At 33.6% G+C, this 19435-nt stretch overlaps 1 protein-coding gene across 1 annotated transcript; it reads right to left on the reverse strand.

Moving 5' to 3' along the window:
- Positions 1–11092: 11092 nt before the first annotated feature.
- Positions 11093–17578, reverse strand: LOC110793020 (methylthioribose-1-phosphate isomerase). The gene is made up of 9 exons (XM_021997848.2): positions 17349–17578; positions 17181–17236; positions 14961–15119; positions 14764–14863; positions 14207–14349; positions 13913–14018; positions 12309–12447; positions 11739–12007; positions 11093–11463 (listed from the first exon to the last, which is right to left on the reverse strand). Exons 1-9 carry the CDS (start codon positions 17430–17432, stop codon positions 11392–11394), a joined length of 1128 nt encoding a protein of 375 aa, XP_021853540.1. The 5' UTR covers positions 17433–17578; the 3' UTR covers positions 11093–11391.
- Between the last annotated feature and the right edge of the window lie 1857 nt (positions 17579–19435).

Raw genomic sequence — 19435 nt, forward strand, 5'->3', positions numbered from 1 at the left:
GGAGTTAGATATTCCTTCGACATCAATGTTTCCAAGAAATTATGCTTCATCTTTAACTTTTCCAACTGAATTTTCTTTTATTCCACTTGAACATTCCTCTCCTCTATCTCAAGTTGTGGAACCCTCCTCGTTTCTCTAGCTTCATCTCGTAAAAATTTCTTTAAATTTAGTTGGTGCTCTTGAGTCCTAATTTCAGTGCTAGCTTGCAAATGATTTTTAAAAGACGAAACTGCCTCTAATTATTCTGCCCCTTTGTCTTTTCTTATGGTCTTAGTTTTCTTTCCACCATCTGGCTGAGATATACCTCCAGATACGAAACTACCACCACTTGCTAAGACGGTGTCACCATCATCATCAAGTCTAGTTCTCTTTCCACTTCCTACATTATCTTCATTAAAAACTGATAGACTGGCATCGTATGACTCTCTCTCTTTCTTTGACATACCTCACCTCATCACCACCCTCCACTTTGGGTTATCAGTAATAAGAATCTTCCAACCATGCACACATATGAAGTTCTTTTTAATTCTGAATTAGTGCGGAATATCTTTTGTTTGTGGTACCAATTTGGTCCACATTACTATTCCCACTTACGAAAATCCTACCAACTTCTGCATAAGTAGCCGCCCACAAAATGATGTCTTGAGACATCATTCCCCAACGACTCTCTAAACATTTTGATGTTCTTACAACAAGTTCATACGGTCTACCTTCTTGAATTTTGGTATAGCGTACAACAACTAGTCTTCAAATATCAGCTTCTTTATGTTGGTGTTTATAACCCCATCGGAGCAAAATTTAATGTAGGAATCAACCAGAGCTTCATCCTCCAGAATCGACCAACTTCGAGACTGAGATGCAACCTTAAGTGGTTGATTTGATGTAATGGGCAACAAATGTGTCATGATCGGTTCTTATGTCTCTATGACACTTTCCTCTACAACTTCATGCTCAACAATATTGTTAGCATCAAAAGATTCTTGACAACTTTGAGAGGAAGAATTCCCCCACGAATAAAAATTATAGTCGGGATGCTGATTGTTGTCAAGGTTAAGATCAAAATCATCAACGTTTTCTAAATTTTGAGAATAGTAATTAGGATCCATTTTATTTTTAAAAAATATGCAAGCACACTTAATAATTTTAATAGTAAATATACCTATTAGTAACAATAATAATAATAATAATAATAACAATAATAATAATAATAATAATAATAATAATAATAATAATAATGACAACAATAATGACAATAATAATGAAAATAATAATAATAATAATAATAATAATAATAATAATAAAAGTAAAAATAAAATTAATAAATAAATACTGGAAACAAGATTAACAAAAATATATTTTTCGTAAAATTTTCAGTAATATTGAGTACATCACAAATTATAGTAATACATTGTATGAAAAATGATTTTGATAATTTTAGAGATAGAAAAATGATTTTTGAAAGTGTGTCAAAATATAGCAAAATGGGTCTCTATTTATAGATTTTAAAACTTTATGACCTTGGTATATATTTTTTTTTTAATTAATTATTTATGGCTAAAATTTGCCGTTAAACAATAGGGCCGTTACAATTTGAACAAAAAAATTTGATTGGTTGGTGTAGCTGACTGAGACACGTAGCAAGCACCCATTGGGCATGCTGACGTGCCCAACCAACAAAAATAAGTTTCTTTTTGGATTTATTCGGCAATATTAGTGTTACTCCTCACCAATTGTGGTTAGATGCAAATACAATGTTCCTATTCCGGTCACTTTCCTCTGCAAAAGTAAGAAAGTGGGTCCCAAAAATTTTGGTGAGTAATTTTTAGAAATGGAACGCCCCACGGTTTTTTCCCCGTTTTACATTCTACCCATTGATGTGATGTGTGAGCTTTTTTAAATCTCACCGTTTTTCACTCCTGAGGAACTTTTATCCTCACTGATGAGAGTAATGTAGGTATAGAATTATGAAATGGGAAGAGTAGATGATAAAGTTAGAGAACTACCATCAGTCTCAAAAAAAAAAAAACTCACGAGAGTTTTTTGGTGAGTAAAAGATATTTCACAGAACCACGTTAATGAGTGAAAAAAATCTCACGCAAAACGCTCACGAACTAAACATCAAAATAATCCTCGTGAATTTTCTAAATTATGTGGGCTTGTGTAAATAGTGGGTCCCATTTTTTGCAAAAGGCATGCAATTTACTTGCAATCAGTACAATTTGGAGTCTGAATTAACGGAAACAAAAAAAAAGGCAGCAACGCTGACTGGGCGCGTCAACGCATCCTATGGGAGTGCGATACGTGTCACAGTCAGCCAAACAACCAATCAAATAATTCATCTTCAATTTGCAACGACTCTATTTGTAACGGTAATATTTTGCCAAAAATATTTAATAAAAATAAAATAAAAAATACCAACGGCTCTAAAATTTTAAGCTCTATAAATAGACACCCAATTTGATATTTTGACACATGTTCAAAAATCATTTTTCTCTCTTCTCTAAAATAAATCATTTTTCATGCAAAGTACACAATAATTTGAAATGATTGTGAAAATATCTGAAAATTTTCAGAAATATAAATACTCCGTATCTTTTTATTCTAATTTCGTATTTTTTTTTATTATTAGTACTAGTATTGTTATTATTATTATTATTAGTATTGTTAGTGTTAGTGTTATTTTTTTTTAATCTGAAAATAGTATTAATATTATCTATATTATTGTGTTTGTTTATTTTTTTAGTACAAAATGGAAAATAATTTCTATTCACAAAACTTGGATGATTTTGATCTTAATCTGAATAGCAATCAACGTTCTGACTTTAATTCATATGTGCAAGGTAATTCTCCCTCTCAAAACTTTCAACAATCATTTTATGCTAACATCATTGTTTGTAAAAGTGTAGATGATAGTGTCCCGGAGACACAACCTCCGATCATGATGCATCCGCTGTCTGTTAGACCAAATCAAAGAATTCCTGAAGTTGTTGTGTCTCGGAGTTGGTCTATTTAGGAGGATGAAGCTTTAATGGTTACATGACAAATTGCACCGATGCAGTATAGGAAACCGACCAGAAAGCAATTGAACTTTGGAAAAAAGTTTATGCATGCTACGAAAAAATTCAAGAAGAAAGACCTTACGAAGTTTCTAAAAGAGGCCTCAAAATGTTAGAGAGTCGTTGGAGAAGGCTAGCTGCAGACATACAGCTCTGGGCTGCTTCCTTAGAAGAAGCTGAAAAGTTATTTGTAAAAAGTGAGAATAACAATTGGGACGTATATGATACTTCCCAGAAGATTTTCCGCATATGTAAAATCAGGACCCAAGAACTTCACATGGGCATGCTTGGAATATGCATGGTTTGTGATCAACAAAAGTGGAGGAGAAGGATGAGGTGGGGTATTTCAAAGGAAGATAGAGAGTTACGTGACAACGGAGAAGAAGCTCCACAAGATAGTGAAGGTAGCGGCAAAAGTACTAGACTGGATGATGATGGTAACAATGTCATAGGAAGTGGTGAAAGTTTTTTATTGGGGGCATAAATTGACAAGATGGTGTTAAAAAACTAAGGCCGGAAGTAAAGGAAAAGGGCATCATCATCAGAGGCAGTTTCTAGTTTTGGTGATAAGTTGCGAGCTAACACTGAAATGAGGGTTCAAGAGAACTAGACTCGTCAAAGGAGACTGGAGTTTGACATGTCAAAGGAAGCAAGGATGAAACAGCAATTGGAAATAGAGACGAGGCATATTCAAGTTTCTTAGGAAAATGGTGAAACGGAAAGAAAGACGCTTGAGATGGAACTGATGAAGATGAAAAATAATTTCCTGCAATTATTGATGTCGAAGGAAAATTTAACTGCCTTTGAAGAACAAATCAAGGAAAAATTATGGAGCTTTATGGTGGTGCTAATTAATTCAGTTTAATTTTTAATTTATTTGGTAGGTTAAAGAATTTATGTCGTATACTTGTGTTAGCTAATTTTTGATAAGCTGGTATTAGTATGTGTTGTACGTGATACTCATTCTCAATCTCATTAAAAAAATGTTGTTTCAAAAAAGTTCAAGCTCGGAATCTTCTTAAGAAGATCAAAACCAAGAAATTGATCAAATGATTGACGAAATCGTCACTCATCAATTACCAAACACATTTTCCCCTCGAGGTCCTAGACTTTAAACTGTGAATGATGGTGAAATTCCGATTCTAGCGGGTATATACCGTGAATAAGGGCATAATCGATTGTTTAATGATTACTTTGAGGTTAATCCAATATATTAAGAAAAAACGTTTCTCCAGAGGTTTCGAATGAGAAGACCATTGTTTTGTCGAATCATGAACAAAGTGGTTGAAGACCGATATTTTCATGCAACAGAGACGAAATGCTGCTGACAAATTAAGGTTATCAGGATTGCAAAAATGCACTGCAGCTATCAGAATGCTTGCGTATGGTCTGGCTCCGGATGGGGTGGATGAATATATACGAATTGGTCAAACAACTTCAAGAAAATCATTATTGCCTTTCACTCAAGGGGTGATCAAGCATTTCGAAGAGGATTACCTAAGAAGTCCTACATATGAAGACTTAAGAAGGATCCTTTATCAAAATGAAATGCGCGGATTTCCTGGCATGATCGGCAATATTGATTGCATGCACTTGGAGTGGAAGAACTGCCTTAACGCTTGTAAATGTCAATACCAGGGACGTAGCTGGAATGCTAGCCTCATTCTTGAAGTTGTTGCGGATCAAGATCTATGGATTTGGCATTCATTTTTTTGTATCCCCGGTTCATGCAATGACCTTAATGTTCTTTAACGTTCAATATCTTCAAATTTGATGATGTTTTGCAAGGTACGACACCTCCTATAAATTTTCAGGTGAATGGGCATGAATACAACATGGGGTATTACCTAATAGATGGTATTTATCCAAATTGAGCTACGTTTATCCAAGGATTTACGCATCTTCAACTTCAGAAGAATAAGCTATTTATTGATAGACAAGCACATGTTCGGAATGATGTTGAACGTGCGTTTGGATACAAGCGAGATTTTCCATTATACGACAACCTTCTCTTGCTTTCGATGAAGATATATTAGATGACTAAATGAAGGCTTGTCTCATAATGCACAACATGATAGTTGGGGATGAACGAGACATGTATATCCGAGCTGATGTGTTAACAAGGAACTATGAACAAGACATTTCGAGCTCCAGCGCAACGGTGAATGATGGTGAACCTTTCGAGTTCCAAGCTGGTCATCCCGTCAACATTAACGCTTACTTGGGGAGAAGAATAGCTATGCATAACCGTCAAACTCATCAGTCTCTAAAAGATGATTTAATCGAACATAATTGGCAAAAATATGGATCCAACAATCATTAAACTCTTGTGCCGAAGAAGATCCGTCATTGTGATGCTTGTGTTTATTTTACCACTGAATTTGGTTTAATGATGTCTTTAATGTACTTTAATTTGGCTTTATGATGTTTAAGTCTATCACGGAATATGTTTTGGTTGTTGTAATATTCAAGTTATCCAAAATACATTATGCAATTTAAGTTATGCCCCTTTATGTTATTTACATTAATTATATATTTACCTGAATAAAAATTAACGTAAATATAAATAAATAAAAAATCTAAATAAAAATATATAAAAATAATAATTAACGTAAATACAATTATTTACCTTAATTAAGTGTTTTAAATCATTAAGTTATTGATGTAAATGACCATAAAATAAATACAAAATAGATGGAGTATGTGGGAGATAGAAAATGTAGTGGGGTATAGTGCATAGTAAAAATAAGAGTGGGGAGTGTTTTTTTTAAGTACATTGGTGGGATGGATTTTTCTAAGAAAAAGTTGTTTGTGAGGAAAATGATGTGGAGGAGTAAGAAAGTGGTAGAGAGAGAGTAGTTAGCGTGTTTTTTTATTCATTGATGAGAGTGCTCTTAGTGGAAAGTGATGTGAACTAATGAGGTAATGAGAGAGAAATTAAGGAGAACCGCACCAATGTTGATTCTCATGGGGTGGTACCTAAGACTTGGGACCGAATCCCGTCTACATTATTTGTCCCGTTGCCCTTCATGACTCTCTACACCAAAAACAAAGAAACAAAAAAAAAACTTATAAGGCTTGTGCTTTTTATCTAAACTTAACTTAATTGAACTTAACTTAAATGAACTAAAATAATATTACTAAACTTGAATAATAATAAAATAATCATGAATATATAATTATAAATAATAAACATAGTGATAATGAATAAATAAATTATAAATAAATACTCCCTCCGTATATAAATTATTGGTGCTCTCATAATCGGTCGTAGTTTAATGATTGAACTTTCTATTTATGGAACTTTCCTGGCTTATTTATTACTTCCTCTGCTTTAAAAAAATTGCAACACTTTGAGTTTTACCACTATTCATTTACAAACTTTGAGCATAACCTTTTACTAATTTACTAAAAGAAAATGTTATAAATAAAATATTTTTGGATTGATTTTATTGTATATTTCATAATACGTAATATTAAACTTTAAGATTTTTAAAAAAAGTATGATTAGAGATATTTACGGTCAAAGTTGTGTCTTGACAAAGGTGTTAATAAAATTGTTGCAATTTTTTTGAAACAGAATAAGTATATCATTCTTACACCAAATACCCCACTAGTAATTTTTTATCATTTATTCATTAGCTTTTCTTTCCTTTAAGTATTTTAACACCCCCACTATCTTTTATTACAAATGTTTATTATCCATTTATTCCACTTTAACTTACATCTTATTTATATAAAATGATCAATTCACATTTATTAAACTATTTGCCAGTCAAAGTGCATCAATCATTTTTACAAAGAAGAGTAATATGAGCACTCCTTTCGTTCTCAAATGTTAGTCTTACTTGGAATCTTCACACTGTTCGAAATTGAAAAGAATCTTTTATATTCTTTTCAATAGTTAATTTAAAATGTATTTATGTGAGATCTTGTTTTATTCGTCTCAATGTGTAGCTTTATAATGTTAATTTTTTTAGAAATTTTTAACATGCTATTTAGAGATATTTACTTTTAAATATTGAGTTTTAACGGGTGAAAAAAATTAAAGTATGACTAATATTTAAGAATGGGGGAGTAAATACTCCGTAATAAATAATCATAAATAAATAATAATCATATTAAATAAAAAAAATGAATTAATTATCGTATTAATAATAATAAATCAATAAATTTTTAAATAACAATAATAATAATAACGATACTAATCTAAATTTATTTAAACCAAGGGTAAATTGACTTTTAGCGCCTAAAAAAATTAACAAATTGTTTTTTACCACCTAAAAAAATTGTATTTTACTACCAAAAAATAAAATAAAAATTGTGTTTACACCTTTTAACGACAAGATGGACGAAAACGTTATGTGGGGCCCTTTCAATAAAATTTGAGAATAAATCTTGATTATACTAAGAGTCTTTCAATGAAATGTAAGACTCTACGATTCGATTCTAATAGTCCCTTACAATTCAAAATAGAATCCCGATTTTGACAACCTTGCCCTTATTGTCATTGGTGACAAATGCAGTATTGATTATGCCGAACTCCTCTTTAATATAGGAAAAAATATTGGAATAGGAAGAGGAAGAGGAGGGTGATAATGGGAAGCGATGTGGAGGAAAGAAAATGTGACGTCTCGAGGATAGAAGGAGAGAGAGTGAAAGAGATGTCGATAATTGATTTCCTCGGAAACAATTTAAAACATACATGGGGTTTAAAAGTTTATCTTACTACTTAGAACAACTTTAGGCCAGGCCCAACCCAGTCGATACGGAGGCCATGTTCTAACGTTATAAAAAAAGGCCCCTTTATTAAAAAAAATATTGATTTTTTAGGGGTTTGTAATCGACGTCCTAATTCGCTAAAATCGCTCGTGTATTAATGGTAAAAGTACGGTAATACCCTTTATAAAAAAAATTCAAACCCCCCTCCCCTTCCCCTTCAACCACCACCACCACTAAGCCCTTCACCACCGACAACCACCCTTTCTATTTGACATTACAAGCATTTGCAATTGTATAAATCTTCGGAAGAAAACACCTTTCATTTCAAACATACAAGTCATTATGCAAGGATCAATAACAAAGAACTGCAATACTTAAGAGGAAAATTTGTCAGAAATGACCTTTTAAAGTCCAAAAACTGTGGCAAATGACCTTTTAAAAAAAAGTTGTGAGAAAGGACCCAATTAAAAAATTTTGTTGTGAATAAGGACCGAAGACCATTTTTCGGTGGTCAACGCCAATTTTCTGGCGTTGACCGGCATGTGCAGTGGCTTGCACGTGATTTTTTTTTTTCTAACAATGTTTTTTTAAAACAATCCCTCCAAATCACTCCCCTTCCAACCAACCAGTGACCTTTTTTTTCTCTCTTCTCTGCTGCTTCTCCTTCCTCCACCCCATTTACAACTTCTCTCTCTTCTCTGCTGCTTCTCCTAACTCTACTCCTATTTTCTAAAAGTGTCGGGTTGCATAATAAGATGGTCAGTATGGGATCAAACCCCTTCAATTTTTTCTGCTTTGCAAAGAGCAGATGGGAGTTTGTCTAACAAACAGACTGCAGACGATAAGAGATTAGATGGCACTGGTGCTGCAACGAAGCTTGCAAAACTAGTAGATTCAATAGAGATGTTAAAAGGGCCACAACATTCACCAGGTCACTGGTTAGTAGTCGGTGCAAAGCTTGGTGTCGATAAAGGGAAGTTTGTTATAAGGGCCAAATATTCCCTTCTGAATTACAGATACAGTTCTTTTGTTGTGTGATTGTTCATTTCTTTAGTCAAATCCATCCTGTATAAAATAATCAGCAAAAAATTAATTAGCTCAAGAACCCTAATTGTAAGGATAAAAAAATTGGAGAAATTTGAGCACAAAAAATTGGGGCTTTTAGTGTTACCTTGTACGAAAAGGCACGACACACAAAAGAGTTGCGCGAATTTGGTTGGTTTCAACTGCAGAGGACAATTTCGTGGATTCAAGGAGGAAGAAAATGGTGGAAAACACAGTGGCTCAAGGAGAGAGAAATGCTACGAGTTTTTATTTTTTTTAGATTAGTTAGTAAGTTGGGGGAAATAAGGGGGGAGGGGGAAACACAGTGGCTCGAGGAGAGAGAAATGCTACGAGTTTTTATTTTTTAAGATTAGTTAGTAAGTTGGGGGAAATAGGGGGGGGGGGCGTGAAACACAATGGCTCGAGGAGAGAGAAATGCTACGAGTTTTTATTTGTTTTTAGATTAGTTAGTTAGTTGGGGGAAATAAAGGGGCTGGGGGGGTAATTTGGAGGGAATGTTGTTTTTTTAAAAAAATTGTTTAAAAAAAATCAGGTGCAAGCCACGTGCTGGTCAACACCGAAAAATTGGCGTTGACTACCGGAAAATGGTATTTGGTCCTTATTCACAACAAAAAAAACTTGAATTGGTCCCTTTCTCACAACTTTTATCTAAAAGGTCAGCCACAATTTTTGGACTTTAAAAAGTCATTTCTGACAAATTTTGCTACTTAAGATGGTGCACTCTCTAGAGATGAATGTCGACCGATAATCAATAAGATGACCAAGCCCCTTCACCAATGTTCCTTCAATAACCGACAACTACCCTTGCTATTTGACAACCACCACCACCAATAACCCTTCACCACCGAAGGCCGGAAAGATATAGTGATTGAGCAATCGAATTTCAACAACTCCGGATTCGCAGTAGTGTACACAGAACTTGCTACTTGTATGTTTTACACAACTAATTATACAAAACTATAAAGGCCGATTAATTTGTTTTTTTCAACTTTTGATCATATTTTGCTCTATATATATGTTTTAATTACTTCTGAAATTTAAGGGGAAGAAAATAATTTTGTTTTATTGAAAAATAAAAAATAATACAGACAATTTGATTGTTTGATGAAGTATATAGAAGGCCGGGTTTTTTTTAATTGACATGAGCCACCCAAAAATGGTGGCTGCCTCCATTATCTGGGCGCCCCACCATGGCTTTGTGCCTCCATTTTCGAGGCGGCAACCTCTTTTTTTTAAAATTATTTTTAAAAAGTTATTATTGTTATTATTATTATTATTTTATTTATTTATTTTTATTATTTTTATTATTATTATTATTATTATTATTATTATTATTATCTTTATTACTATAAATTTTTTATTATTATTACTACTATTATAATTAATATTATTATTATGAGATACTCCCTCCATTCCTTTTTTATCTTCCTGTTTCTATAAATGTCGTTCCTAAATGATCTTCCTGTTTCTATTTTTGGACATGACTTTTTACCATAAATTTCCCCATCATCCCTTATTTAATTCATTCACATTTCCCCATTCACCCACTCAACCCCACTTTTATGATTTTTTATTACTTTAAACAAAATATCTTCTCTCTCTTTCATTTCTTTATTACTTTCCTTCATTTATTTATTACTTTCTCTTACACCCAATCATTACAAGATTCCATTTTCTTAATTTCCACCCCAAACTCCAAATAGGAAGATCATTTAGGAATGGAGGGAGTATAATTTTATAAGGGAAAAAGAGTCTTTTCATGTAAAAAACGCGGGCAATTTTAGCATACACGGACGTTGAATAGCGATATAATTTTTTAAAAGGCACAATAATAATGAGGATTTTTTTTTCAATGAAAGCCATTTTTGTGTGGAAAAGTGTGATGAATAGCTGATGTGCTTTTTCTTAACAAAAAAATAAAAAATATTAAAGTAGATGTAGGGAAAAGTGGGAAACTATAAAAGAAAATAGAGAAACAAACAAGGAAACCTTTCCTATAAACAAAATGGCTTCCATTGGAAACAATTTATGTAATGGTGATTTGGGTTATGTTCTTATGTTCACTTGTTCAGTTTCAACCAAATTTGGGGCCCCTTTGAGCTCGAGGCCCTGTTTCGAGTCCCATTTTGGGCCAGTTAAAGACCAGGCCAGCTTTAGGCCCCGTAACCTATAATCAAACAATCAATAATCAACAATGCATGAGCATAATGGTAACAGTTTAGCAACTTATTCAGGCATTCACAATAAAATCAATCACAAAGAATCCATGAGATTTTTTTTTATTAGACTTAGCACAGTAAAAAACTGAAAACATTCCATGAGAATGTATACAGAAATCATGATAATCCATCAAAATTATGAGCAGCTCTGCTCTGTTCTGTTCTGTTCTGTTTTAAGTTGTTGTACAATCATGAGAATATTCAACCATGGAGCTCATACACTGATGAAGTTATTTCTTTACTTTCGCATAAATGATTATAACGATATTCCAATGAAATTAGGTTTAAGCATTCGTGAGAAGCAAGTAAATTTTTCAACTCTACAAAAGTCATACAGCTACCGCCTTTTGCACAAAACCTTTGATGTCAAATGTTTCATCCCTGTTTTTGCTGATGACTCCCTGTGAAATAAAACGACACATCCAAAAAAATTGTAAGCAACATCACTCGATCACCATGCCTATAATGGATGGGGAGAAGGGGAACGCAATTTAGATTATACACTAAGCGAACATTCATTTAATACCTAATGAACATGAAGAATGATTTTAATGTACGCGTACAAGTGGACCATTTTATTATATGTTCTTTGGATTTAGACTATATGTTTATTTACTATATGTTCTTTGAATTTGAACTATATGTAAACCACATTTTAGAAGGGGAAAGCATCTACCTTTTCTGTGATGATACCGGAAATCAGATCTGCCGGAGTAACATCAAAAGCTGGATTCCAAACAGAGATCCCAGATGCAGCAACTTGCTCTCCAAGTCCGCCACGGGAATTCAACAACTCCTTTGCAGACCGTTCCTCAATTACAATGTGTTCCCCGGAAGGCAATGATAAATCTACTGAGGTAAGAGGTGCAGCTACGTAAAATGGAATGCCGTGATGCTTTGCACACACAGCAAGGCTGTAAGTTCCTATTTTATTCGCAGTATCACCTGCAGATAGCATATCAAAACAATTAGAGCTGATCAAAGGGCGGGTTGGGCCACGCTTCGGGGTGATTTGGTGTGGCCAAAACTCGCTATTTTGGGCCAAAAATAGCAGGCTTTCGGGCCATTTTCAGACCGAGGCAAATTTATAACTAAAGTGTAGTTTTACGTTGCCCAAAGCCTGCCAATTTTTAAAAAATTTCGGGCCGGGACTAAATAGTCTGCCCAAAACCCATTAATTTTTGGGCCGGGCTTAATAAGTGTGCCAAAATCAATTGTGTCATGTAAATAAGAACGGAGGAAGTACCATTTGCAGCCACACGATCTGCTCCAACAATGACGCCTTGAACACGTCCAGCCTTCATCAGTGCTGCTGCTGCAGAATCTGCTATCAACGTAGCTGGTATATTGTCATGCACCAGCTCAAAAGCAGTTAGCCTAGATCCCTATAAGATGTAGTATGAAGCATGAGTTTAGTTTCTCCAACAACACATCAAAAGTTTGTAAACAATACCAGCAGAGCTTTGGATAATAAGGGTGAGGCAAGCAAGGAACCAGTTATGACACATTGACACAGATATACCAGAACTACTGGTTTTGGCTCCATATGATATCCTTTTAATTGAATACGTAAGTATTTTACATAATATCTTAACTTTCACATAGACAAGACAGAAAAGCCCATTCACCGAATATTTAAACCGGCCACTTGTTCGATGATTCTACTTATCAGCTTGCAGAAGAAGGATAGATGTCCATGGTCCCATGCTCAATATGTGAAGCATTCTAAAGAACATTTATGAGGATTACATTACAGTACAAGGACGATAGGATAGGTGTGCTCTTTTCTAACAAATCACTAATATCAAACAGAATAACACCAATTACTAGGGGATTGCAAAAGAGCAAATCCTGCAGAGAAATTATGTTATCCTCTTGCATACCGAGTTATTAGCGAGTTGACTTACGTTTCTAAATGCTCCCATTTTCTTATATGATAATAATATGAACAAGCATAAAACAAGAGGAAGCTGTCATCATACTTCTATGAAGTTGCATTTGAGCAAAAAACAAAATGTTCGGAATGGCATGATCTCTTCTGATCCAAAATAATTCCAGCAACCTAGATTACCAGTAGCATCAACTGCTCCACAGTCAACTTCTTCATTTTTCATATTTGATTACCATGGATTATTTGAACAATTCCAAATGGAAAAGTATATACTGTGCCATTCAAAATATCAGGGTAGAGAGAGTTGGATTATTTGGATATCTACAGTAATTTCTCACAAGGCGCCATGGCCCAAGACTGGCTAATTTATGACGTGCATCATTAACTCTAAAGGTTGATTTCGGAAATCAGCATCACCATCGCCCAAATGTCTCTAAATAGGGGATAGTTTAGTATAGCTGGTGAAGGGAAGGCCGGACTAGGAAGAATAGCCAGGAAAAGAACGGGGACAGACAGACAAGGGGGAAACACAAGTACATGAGAATAATTCTATAAATAATTATTTATAACGAACCTGGTATCCATCAATACTTCTTTTGCCTCCTTAACTCCAAACCCAAACCCAAAAAAAAAAAAAAAAAGAGGAAATATAAAAATTGATGAGCAGATAAGCGAGGTGATGACCCTTTAATTTCCACCAACAACAAAGCCAACCTATCCGACCTTTTGCCAAGATCTCAGATATCATGCATAAATGCCAATGTGTGTTGGCACCATTTTCTATTGTACCAATAAAATTTAATTATAAATAATGTAGTAAAATACCCTGTACATACTACAGATAGCATCTTAGGCTACTCCTATTAGTGCCATGAATCCCTTTTTCGTTTGTTCTATATTTGTTCATGGTAGTTGATATAATCACCACAATTCGGGTGTCATGCCTCACATGTACTTACTTGGTTGAACGGTCGAGTTTCTGTACAATATGCTCTCTCAAGAATTCCTTGAGCATGGACAGCACGAATTACTCCCAATGCAGTACCATATCCAGCAGTTGCAAGACTGTTAAGAAACAGCAATAGCAATCTCAACACAATTAGAATAATGGCATCCAATCACTCAATTCTAGGAAATGATATCTATCTCGCAATTAAATTGCATGAATGTGTGTGGATAAATTACAGAGAGAACATGTTCAGACAGCTCAACGCAAAGATTGGTAGGATCATGAGTTTTGGGAAAAAGCATACCTCCCAGTGTTACAATGAGTCAAGATAGATATTTTCTTAGCATCTTTCAACTGGCTTTCAAAACATTTAGCTCCATAAGAACCAATTGCTTTGTTTGAGGCAACATCATCCTCAAGCATTACCTCAGCAGCTTCTATGTAAGCCTAGACGGGAACAATATAATAGTAAAGGTAACTACAGAGAATTTTTTTTACTATAAAATACTCCTTCCGTTTCAAAATAATAGGGACACTTTGCGACACTATTCACAAATTTCATTTGACTATCATTTATGATTTATGGGTAAGGAAAAATATAGTCGTGTGGGGTCTTGTTTGATTCATCTCGATATGTACTTTCAGAATATCAACTTTTTATAATTTTACGAATACAAAATTAGGGACATTAATGTCCAAACATTTACATTGGCAAGCGTGAAAAGGTAAATTGTCCCCATTATTTCGAAACGGAGGGAGTAAGTGAATACCCCCACATAAGTAGGTTGAGTATATGAAGAATATAATGAATTTAAGATACAAGAAGTGAACTCTAAAGAATAACAAGAATAGTCATTCTACCTGAAAGACAGCATTCCCTTCTGAACAAGTAGAAGCAGCTTTCACTATTATCTCTTTAAGTTTTGTGGCGGCATCTGAAAGGTTCACAGCAGTTGGACGGCTGTACACATGCGATGAGTGCAAAATCAACTACCACACCATTGTGAGAACTCAAACAGGGAAAATTTTGATTGAAAGTTCATGATAATGCAACAAACCTAGAGACTAGATATTCCAATTTCTGTGCCAGAAAAGAAGCAGCATCATCAGCAGTCCCTTCAAATGCCTCTAAATTAACAGCTTCCACCGCCAGAGAGAGGGCTGCTGCAATAGCAATTGCTGGTGCTCCACGAACCACCATATCCTTTATCGCAGACCTGAAAAAAGTAAATATTGCTTAAGATGGGCAGTATATCAGATCACGATTGAAGGAAGAAGAACAGCCAGTTTTTCCTAAAGGTTGGTGACATCTTAACAGTCTAGTAGTAATGGTGATTGACGATAAACTGAATCATCCAACCATCCAAGGTACTTTAGGCACCAAAAACTAGACAGTGGTGAAATCAGAGAAATACCAAGAAGGTTTTAATGTCCATCTATGCCACAACCTAGATTCATGACAAGTAGCTAACTATTGCACAACGCTACGGAGAAAGGTTTTCACTGTGATTTTGGCAATTTCTTCACTCGAAGTTATGGCACAAGATTATCAAGATATGTATATTGCTGCTTCAAATTTCACGCTCTCAGGTTGAATAAACACCATAGAGTAAATTCAAAACATTTCCTAATTATTCATGATATCATATCCTACATTTGAAGAAATTCAATCACCAAATGACTCAATTAAAATCACCAAGGGTTTAAGGATACGAGGTTAGGCAGTATAGAGCTACACTCATTGAGTATATGTTAAAGATCCGCATCAGCACTCCACCTTTCTTACTGCTAATAGCTTTCTGGTATGAGGCCATAAGTTGTAGAATTAGTAATTAAAGTGCGCAATTGTACATCGAAAATTCCATTTAATGCCACTGGTAATATGTCTTCACTACCAAGCATATATTCTTCTTCACTTGTCTTAACTTTCCATTAAAACTCACCGATTAGTTGCCATTCCCTAATATCTTAACCTTGTATCAGATGAACCAAGTCTCAAAGCATTCTCTCTTAGTCACAAAATTGTGATTATAGTTCTTGGAGAATAACTTAAGGAAATGCACAGATTTCTACTCCCTCCATTTATATTATTAATCCACTTCATTGAGTTCTCTAGCCTAAAAGTATTCGAAACTTACAAGATCAATGCACTGTTATTCCTATTTGAGAATTTTAATTAAAAAAAAAACTAAGAACTTCTAAACATATATAAATAAATTAGAAATTCTTTTTATATATGGGTGGAATAGCATCATTCTTAACTTCTGCACAGACAAGTTGAAACGAGGATTTCTGAGCAAGTTGGGCATCATGAGCGAGGTCACAGAAAACCAAGCAACATACATATAGTCAAATGAACCAGTTTAAGAAAAATGGCATTCTATCTAGAAACACGTTTTTGGAAAGAACCCCGCCAAAGGGCTATCATTACGTAACATAAAATTATAAAGAAATACTTCGAAATTGATCAGTTAACAAAGTGTAAGAAAATACTTCCTAGTTCTTAACATCTCCCACGAAACAAAACCGTCTAAGAATTAAAATTTCCTAGAAAGTTCAACTTCCCTCGTCCAATCAAACAATCAGCCAGAAAGTACATTAATGAAATGCAACTCTCCGAGAAAGCTTAATCTCCAGCATCTAATCGGATAACCACGTAGATAGAACACCTTGATGAGACTCGAACTCCACAAGTCTATGTTCGTGACGGCTCGTTTGGTAGCCGGCCATAAATAGTGTCAATGGGAATGAATTTGTATGTAAACTTGTAAAGAAAATCAACATCCATTCCCATTGTAATGCTAATTAACTCAAAATTATCTCTTTTTTTTCATAAATTTCCATTACCATCCATTACCATTTGAGGAGTGGTATTGGGTGAGAATGCAAATTTATGAAGAAAAACACCATGTTTGAGATAGATTTAATTATCATGGATATTATGATGTTATTTTTTTCCAAATAACACTTAAATTTATTACTGTATCAATCTACCATTTATTACCGGCTACCAAACGGGTCGTGATCATCTCCACTACACATTAACCTCACAATCTATGAACTCCAAAGCAAAAAACTAAGAATAAAAAAGTTCCAGTGTAATCTCATACAGCTAGATATTCGTAAATGCAACCCCATAATCTATGAATTATTCCAAAACTTTGTGCATCTTACAAACATATTACAGAGAAATGTTGGACAATTGAACCCAAGAAAATTGCATTAAAAAAAATTAAATAATACGAAGTACTAAACCAAAAAGAAAGTTAGAAAAGTACCATCCAACGGAAGAATTTTGAATATCCAAGTAGACAGTTTCCAAGGGAAGCTTCCTCTGTTAAACATCAACCCGCAAAATTACAGCAAAATCAGCATATTTTTAATTTTTTTTTAAAAACCAAGTAATATTAAGAAGAAATTAGAACTTTATGATAATGAAAGAGGACCTGATCGAGAAGCCGAAGTGAACCTCGCTTGTAGCAGATTGCTTGAAGAGCGTGGAAATTATTGTGGTTGGATTCAGAAGCCATTTTTTTTTTTTTTCTGGTTCTTTTTTGCTGCAGATTGTACAAACCCCAGAACAATTGAAGTGTTTTCCTTTCGAAAGAGGTTTTGTTTTTTTTTTTCGAAAGAGGTTTTGAGTTGTGAGTTTGTGACAGTGTATTGCCTTTGCTCTGGTTTAACTAGTGGAAAGAATGTCTCTAATATTATACATCGGAGTAAAAGTTCACTCAAAATGCTTAAAAGTTACATTTATATATGTAAAAGTTATCTATTTTTTAATGATAAATTTTTTCATTTGAATAACATTTATTTCTTCAAAATCAATAATAATGTATAAATTAATCATTTAACCCTTTAAAATGTTTATCTATCAACTTTTTAATTTTATAATATTAAAGTTACAGAAAAATAGGTTAAAGTTACAAAAAAACTTCATAAAAGTTATCTTGGTGTACAATAAATTTATTGTACACCTTGTGCGCGCAAGACCTTTTGAAAGAAGATTCCGATTCTATATTAGGGATGTTAATTGGGATGGTTTAATTGTCAATTTGTCCAAATATGTTCTAAGTAAGGATAGACACAAATCAAGTTTTGGTGGGTGATGAACTGATGATGAGACACGATTAGGAATTTAGGATACAATTGTGATGGGTGGTGACTGGTGAGGCGGATAAAAACGGTTTAAATAATAATCCAAAGTATTCACGGCGCTACATATTTTATGGGCGTATTTTATGTCACATGGAATGATGGAATTAAAGTATAATCTTAAGTATTCACATGGCTACAAACAATAATACCACACTATGTACATATGACTAAAATATGACAATTATTGGCGGACATTTTTATCAAATTTAAATTTATCACGAAACTTACCTATATACTCCTATAGAATAATTTGTGAGAAGTGACAAGATGAGTAAACATAAGCAATATTTCCAATACAAGAAAATATCAAGATCTAGGTCACACTGTTAAGGGCAATATGCCAATATTACAAACGCATGTCATAGGGATTTTGACATATTCGCCCCCAAGTTGTTTACAGGGATTCCGAGAAGAAAAAAAGATTACACTTTCCGGACTTTTTGCACTATTCACATAATTCACTTTGACCCTATTTTATTTATAGTATATGAAAATAAGTGTTAGCATATAATATATTGTTGGCTTCATCTTGAAATGTTTGAATGAATTTTGAACACTGTTGAATAAAGTTAGAACATGCTTGAATAAAGAATTGCGGTTGAATAAAGTTAGAACATGGTTAATAAATTTATAACATGTTTAATAATTTTAGAACATGCTTGAATTAATTTAGAACATGCATGCTTGATTGGATTTAGAACATGCTTGAATAAATTTATAACAGGTTTAATAATTTAAGAACATGCTTGAATTAACATGAGCTTGAAATTTTAGAACATGTATATATGTATATGTGTTGACTATGTTCCATGTTCTAAATTTAGAACATTGTTAAACAAATTTAGAACATGGTTGAATAAATTTAGAACATGAGCTTGAAAATTGAGAACATGGTTCAATAATTTTAGAACATGCTTGAATTAATTTAGAACATGAGCTTGAAAATTTAGAACATGGTTGAATAAAATTAGAACATTCTTGAATAAATTTAGAATATAGTTGAATAAATTTAGAACATGGTTGAACAAATTTAGAACATCGTTGAATAAATTTAGAACATGCTTGAATAAATTTAGAACACGAGCTTGAAAATTTAGAACATTTATATATGTATATGTATTGACTTGTTCTAAATTTAGAACATGGTTGAATAAATTTAGAACATGCCTGCATAAATTTAGAACATGGTTGAACAAATTTAGAACATCTTTGAAAAGATTTAGAACATGCTTGAATAAATTTAGAACATGAGCTTGAAAATTTAGAACATGGTTGAATAAATTTAGAACATGGTTGAACAAATTTAGAACATGCTTGAATAATTTTAGAACATGGTTGAACAAATTTAGAACATTTTTTAATAATTTTAGAGCAT

Source organism: Spinacia oleracea, chromosome 2 (genome assembly GCF_020520425.1).
Source record: "Spinacia oleracea cultivar Varoflay chromosome 2, BTI_SOV_V1, whole genome shotgun sequence".
NCBI lineage: Eukaryota > Viridiplantae > Streptophyta > Magnoliopsida > Caryophyllales > Amaranthaceae > Spinacia > Spinacia oleracea.

Coding starts and splice junctions, on each gene's coding strand:
- LOC110793020 (XM_021997848.2), bottom strand. CDS start 17,432: ATGGCTTCTGAATCCAACCACAATAATTTCCACGCTCTTCAAGCAATC. Junction 17,237..17,348: donor CACTTCGGCTTCTCGATCAG/GTCCTCTTTCAT, acceptor GATGTTTAACAG/AGGAAGCTTCCCTTGGAAAC. Junction 11,464..11,738: donor CCGGTATCATCACAGAAAAG/GTAGATGCTTTC, acceptor TTTATTTCACAG/GGAGTCATCAGCAAAAACAG.